This window comes from Petaurus breviceps, unplaced genomic scaffold, assembly GCF_028583685.1.
Source record: "Petaurus breviceps papuanus isolate PSGF00001 unplaced genomic scaffold, PetGlider_PUasm1.0 90994, whole genome shotgun sequence".
NCBI classification, from domain to species: Eukaryota; Metazoa; Chordata; class Mammalia; order Diprotodontia; family Petauridae; genus Petaurus; species Petaurus breviceps.
Genome location: NW_027187393.1, coordinates 1,992,201 through 1,997,732, shown reverse-complemented (window position 1 = coordinate 1,997,732; position 5,532 = coordinate 1,992,201). Strand labels below are relative to the sequence as shown.

Here is a 5,532-nt window from a genome sequence, read left to right as displayed (position 1 = left end):
AATGTAGGTCACTGAAGTGTGGGGAGATTCTGGTGGGGAGTGGGGGTGGGCAGAGGGAAGGATGGGGAGTAAGGCAATCCAGAGCCCATCCCCAGGAGGCTGGACTTCAAGGCCCTTGATGTTCCCTGATCTGGGAGAGAAAAAAGTAGAGCATAGGGGCAGCCAGGTGGCTCAGCGAGTAAGAGCACCGGCTCCAGTTTCGGGATGACCTGGATCAAATCCGGGCTCAAATACTCAGCACCACACCCAGAAATAACTGGCCATGTAACCTTGAGCGAGTTACTTAAACCCGATTGCTTAAAAAAAAAAACCACTATGGACCAATTCTTCCTTTTACTGGTAGCTCCTAGATATGTCTATGTTGAGCATACCCACTGAGCATTCAAGTAGGAGGCCTGGCTGTGGGGTCAGGTTTAAGATCTGGGTTAGGGGTAGGTATAAGGCTTAGGCTGGCTGCCCAATGGGGGCAGAGGGTGTTGGCCAGCCTGATGGGCTTTCCTGGAGGGAGGTTTCCAGGCCTGGGCAGCAGGCCCTCAGCAGTACTCCCCCTACCCCCTTCAGGTCAGCATCTGTTTGTGGACACCTTGCTGCCAGACCTGGCTGTGGGCCTGATCCTGCTTGCCGGCTCCCTCACCGTGCTCTGCACCTGCCTCATCCTCCTGGTGAAGCTGCTGAACTCTGTGCTCCAGGGACAGGTAGCCAAAGTTGTCCAGAAGGTCATCAACACTGGTGAGTAGGCACTGGCTGAGACTTAGGAGAAAGTGGGAATAGGGCAGCTTCAGGTGGGTAAGGCAGAGATGTGCCTCAGTATCACAGAGAACAGTCCAAGGTCAGGAGATTGATAAGGCAGTGAAAGGATGGCCTGGGCTGGGCTGGGGGTGGGGAGAACAGGTATACTCAGTCTCATGACAGGCTCTGGCAGCACAACAACCTAAAGGAAGGAAATAAGCATTTCTATAGCACCTACTATGTTCCAGGCAAATATTATCTTGTTGGACCCTCACAACAAACATGGGAAGTTACTGTTGTAATTATCCCCATTTTACAGTTGAGGAAATTGAAGCAAACAGAGTTTAGTGACTTGGCTAAGGGTCACCCAGATAAGTAAGTGTCCAAGGTCACATTTGAACTCAGATCTTCCTGACTCTAGGCCCCAGCACTCTGCCCAGTACTCCCCACTGAAAACTCTCTGGAGGTTGAAACTGAGAGGCAGCATTGAACAGTGGAAAATTTGAAAGAAGAGGACCTGAGTTCAAATCCTGCTTCTGCTACTTATTTCCTATATGACATTAAGAAGACACTTCACTGGTTCCTCATCTGTAAAATAAGGGGATTGGATTGGATGACCTTATAGCTCTAGGTCTAAGACTCTAGAAAATATATTTCTGAGGGCCCAGATTGGGAGGGAGGCTTGATTTCTTTTTTTTTTTAAAGCAATTGGGGTTAAGTAACTTGCTCAATGTCACATGGCCAGTTATTTCTGGGTGTAGTGCTAAGTATCTGAGCCCAGATTCGATCCCCAGGTCATCCCAACACTGGGGCTGGTGCTCTTACTCGCTGTGCTACCTGGCTGTCCCTAACAATTTCTTTTTTTTTTTTGCTTTTTTTCAGAGGGCAATTGGGGTTAAGTGACTTTCCCAAAGTCACACGGCTAGTAAGTGTGTCAAGAGTCTGAGACTGGATTTGAACTCAAGTCCTCCTGACTCAAAGGCCAGTGCTCTATTCACTGCGCCACCTAGCCACCCCGAAAGGCTTGATTTCTAGTGCTCACTACCCTCTTACCCTCTGTGACTTTGGGCAAATTACTTTCTACTCTTCAGCCTCATTTTCCTTATCTATAAAATGAAAGGATTTATGAATTTTATTTTAGCTCTAACATTTTACAATTTGGAATATCTATCTCTGATGCTCGGTGTTTTAGGGGCTCTTTCAGCTCTGAAAGTCTGTGTCCCATATTCTAAGGGAATTATTCTGTATTCATTATAATATATTCTATATTATTTTAATTCTATAGGTAGTAATTTTGGTGCCCAGGACAAATTAAATTGGGGGCAGGGATAGGGTAGAAGGCAGTCCCATCTGGTCTGATACAGTTGAGTCAGAAGAAGAGAAGGCTAATTCCCTGAGAAAATCTTTCTGTAGGCCCTGTAACAGAATCAGTGACCTCTCATTGCCAGCCCTTGATCAGCAGGAGGTAGAACAGAAGAGGCTATAGAAGAGAAAGTCAGGGCTCTCAGGAGATGGGGGTGGTATGGCACTACTCTTAGAATGTGGTGGTCTGTGTCAGGCAAAAGAGGATGGAGTGGTGACTGCAATGCACAGGACAGGATCAGGAAGAATAATTATGAAGCACTATGACAGTCCAGTAGAGGCTCTGTAAGTGTGCCCCTAGACAATAATCCAGATATGGTCTGAACAGAGGCAGAGTACAATGGGACAATCAACTCCATTCTTGTGAATGTTGCTCTGTGGCTGCCATATCACACTGCTGACTTGTGGTCCATTAAAATCCTCAGCTCTTCTTCATATGAACTGTTGTCTAGCCAGAACCTTCCCATTCTGTCCCTGATTTTTTTTAAACCCAAATGTGGGGATCTCTTTTTATCTTTCTATTAGGACCTTCTTCCTAACCTGTGAAAATCTTTTTAGATACTGACACCATCATCCAAAATTAGTTTTTTGTCCTCTGATAAAAATGCCATACAGGACTGCTTCAAGGACAAGTTCCCTAAGGCACTTAACCTGAGACTCCTGGCAAGTCCAATTCCATTTGATTCAATGAGCATTTATTAGGCACTTGCTGTGTTCTGGGAAGAGAGATAGTATAACCTAGAGGACAAACAGCTGTCCATGGAGTCAAAACAGCCTGGGTTCAGATCCTTTTCTTAAAAAGAACCTACTAGGGGCGGCCAGGTGGCTCAGCAAGTAAGAGCACCAGTTCTAGTGTCAAGATGACCTGGGGATCAAATCTGGGCTCAGATACTTAGCACCACACCCAGAAATAACTGGCTGTGTAACCTTGAGCAAGTTACTTAATTCCGATTGCTTTAAAAAAAAAAAAAAAAAAGAACCTACTAGCTGTGACTACAGAAAATCATTTAACTCTACAATGTCCCAGTCAACTCTATAAGACCATAAGTTTGACTCCCAAATGCCTCATGCTTGTTGTTGTTGCTTTGAATAGGATTTTCCTTTCCAGTACCGTTTCTTGGATTCTTTTTGGTTACTATATAAAAATGCTCTGATTGATTTTTGTGGATTTATTTTGTAGTCTGCAGCTTTGCTGGTTACAGATAGTTTTGATTAGTTGTCAGCCCTGCCCGGCTGCCCAAGTGGCTCCAGAATTGGGATTTCCTTTCCCACTGGATGCATTCGCTGAAGCCCCTTGACCAGCTAATCACTCGTGCCACCCTCTGCTACACCTACCCTGAACCATGCTCCCCACCACTGCCCGCCCGAGTTTATCTTGAGGAGCTCCCCCCAGGCACACCCTCCCCACGGCCGGAGGTGCTCCCCCAGCATAGAGCCACCAGGCTCTGATGGGTGTCCAAGGGTGGGTGCGTGCATGTGGGTGTACAGGTCAGTGTCTGTGTATGCACACGTACTCATAAAATGCTAGAACTGGAAGTGATCTTCCATAGTCCCACTGCCTCTTTTTATAGATGAGGAAATTGAGGTCCAGAGAAGAAAAGAGGGACTTGCCCAAAGTCAATCGCACAGCTGGTTAGGGGCAGAGGTGGGGGAAGGTAGAGTCAGATTCTCTCATATCATCAACAATAGGCATAGCTTTGTCTAAGACCACAGGTTAGTGACAAGTTGTTTATATGTGTATCTATTGGTGGAGAGAATTTCCTTGTGAGGAGTTCCATTCACCCATGAGATCACAGGTGTGGAACAGCAGCAGTGACACAGAGATGCCAGACAGTGCACTAAGTGTGGCTGGGCTGACTTTGGTCTTGTTAACCACTGCTTGGGTGCTCTGGTCATTCAACCAGTTGTAATTCTATCTAACCCCATTCTCATCCAGCCTCCCCTGCTCCATTTTGTCCCCAAAGGTACCATGAGACTTTGTCAAATGCTTAGTTGAGATCCAGGAATCCCATGTTCATGGCATTCCCTTGGTCTAGTAACCATATCAGAAAAAGAAAATAAGGCTAGTCTGGCTGGAGCCTATCTCAGTGATTCTTAGTGGTCATGTGCCAATTATTCTCCTTGCTACCTGGCACTCAGTAAACCCTAGACCATTATGGAAATGTGAACTATTATTATAACTTCCCATCTCCCCTACCAATTTCCAGCTATCAGCACCTTGTGAGGCATAGGGGCCAACTTATCAGGCATCAGTCATATGTCCTCTGTGGACTCCTGAATTACCATCCAAATGCCAGTATTCTTAGGGTTGTCTCTCCATTGGCTCTTCTCCGCCACCCGAACATAGTCTGGTGGAAAGATGATTGGATTTGAAATGAAAAGACATGTATATGAATCCTTGCTGCTTAACAGTTGTGTGACCTGGGATAAGTCACTTGACATCAGTAAGTCTCAGTTTTTTCATCTATAAAACAAAGAGGATGGACCAATTCAACTCTAGGTTTCTTCATACTCTAAATCCTATCTATGGGAACCTCTCCCTGTGATCTTTAACATTGATCTAAGCTGGGGTGGCTAGGTGGCACAGTGAGTAGAGTGCCGGCCCCAGAGTCAGGGGGACCTGAGTTCTGTTCCGGCCTCAGACACAACACCCACACAAAAAAACTAGCCGTGTAACCTTGGGCAAACCCTAATTGCCCTCCAAAAGGCAAAAAACAAAACAAAACTAAACATTGATCTAAGCTGACACACAAAAACTCCTTTCCCACTAACACAGACTGTGGGGATGGGGTGGGATGATTTGTTACAGATTTCCCACATCCCTTCACCTGGGTGACTGGCTACTTCGCGATGGTGGTGGGTGCTGGCATGACTTTTGTAGTACAGAGTAGCTCTGTGTTCACCTCAGCCATCACCCCACTCATTGGTGAGTGTCCCTGCATTGGGAGGTTGGGAAAGACTGTGGAATTAAAGAAGGGAATTTTTAAAGGGAGCCCAGGATGGGAGGGACTGGAAATGCTGGGATGATCCAGGATCCTTCAGAAATTGACCCTTCTGTACCACCCCTCTCCCCAGGTCTGGGTGTGATTAGCATTGAACGAGCCTATCCCCTCACCCTGGGCTCCAACATTGGCACCACCACCACTGCCGTCCTTGCTGCCCTTGCCAGCCCCAGAGAAAAGCTCTCCAGTGCCGTCCAGGTACCTGTTGGGGGAGGTGGAGTGAGGGCTGGGACCAGGACAGAAGAAGTAGGGATGGTATCCTCTAGAGGAAGGTGATGAGTACTGGCTATCCTGGACATGGAGGCCCAGGGCAGCTGAGGTTTAGAGAGTACCAGAACCAGAGACCTTCAGAGGTGGAAGGAACTTAGAGTATACAATGTAAAACGTCAGACCTGGAATGATTCTTACAACATACACTATCAAAACTAGAAGGAACCTT

General features: G+C 46.7%; 1 protein-coding gene across 1 annotated transcript in view; it reads left to right on the top strand.

The window, feature by feature from the left end:
* Positions 1-5,532, top strand: part of SLC34A1 (solute carrier family 34 member 1) — a 20,500-nt gene that overhangs the window by 8,856 nt on the left and 6,112 nt on the right. Inside the window, exons 10-12 of the mRNA XM_069077571.1 lie at positions 367-729; positions 4,901-5,017; positions 5,167-5,291. Of these exons, the coding sequence (XP_068933672.1) occupies positions 367-729; positions 4,901-5,017; positions 5,167-5,291 (605 nt within the window). The remainder of the gene's footprint in view (positions 1-366; positions 730-4,900; positions 5,018-5,166; positions 5,292-5,532) is intronic.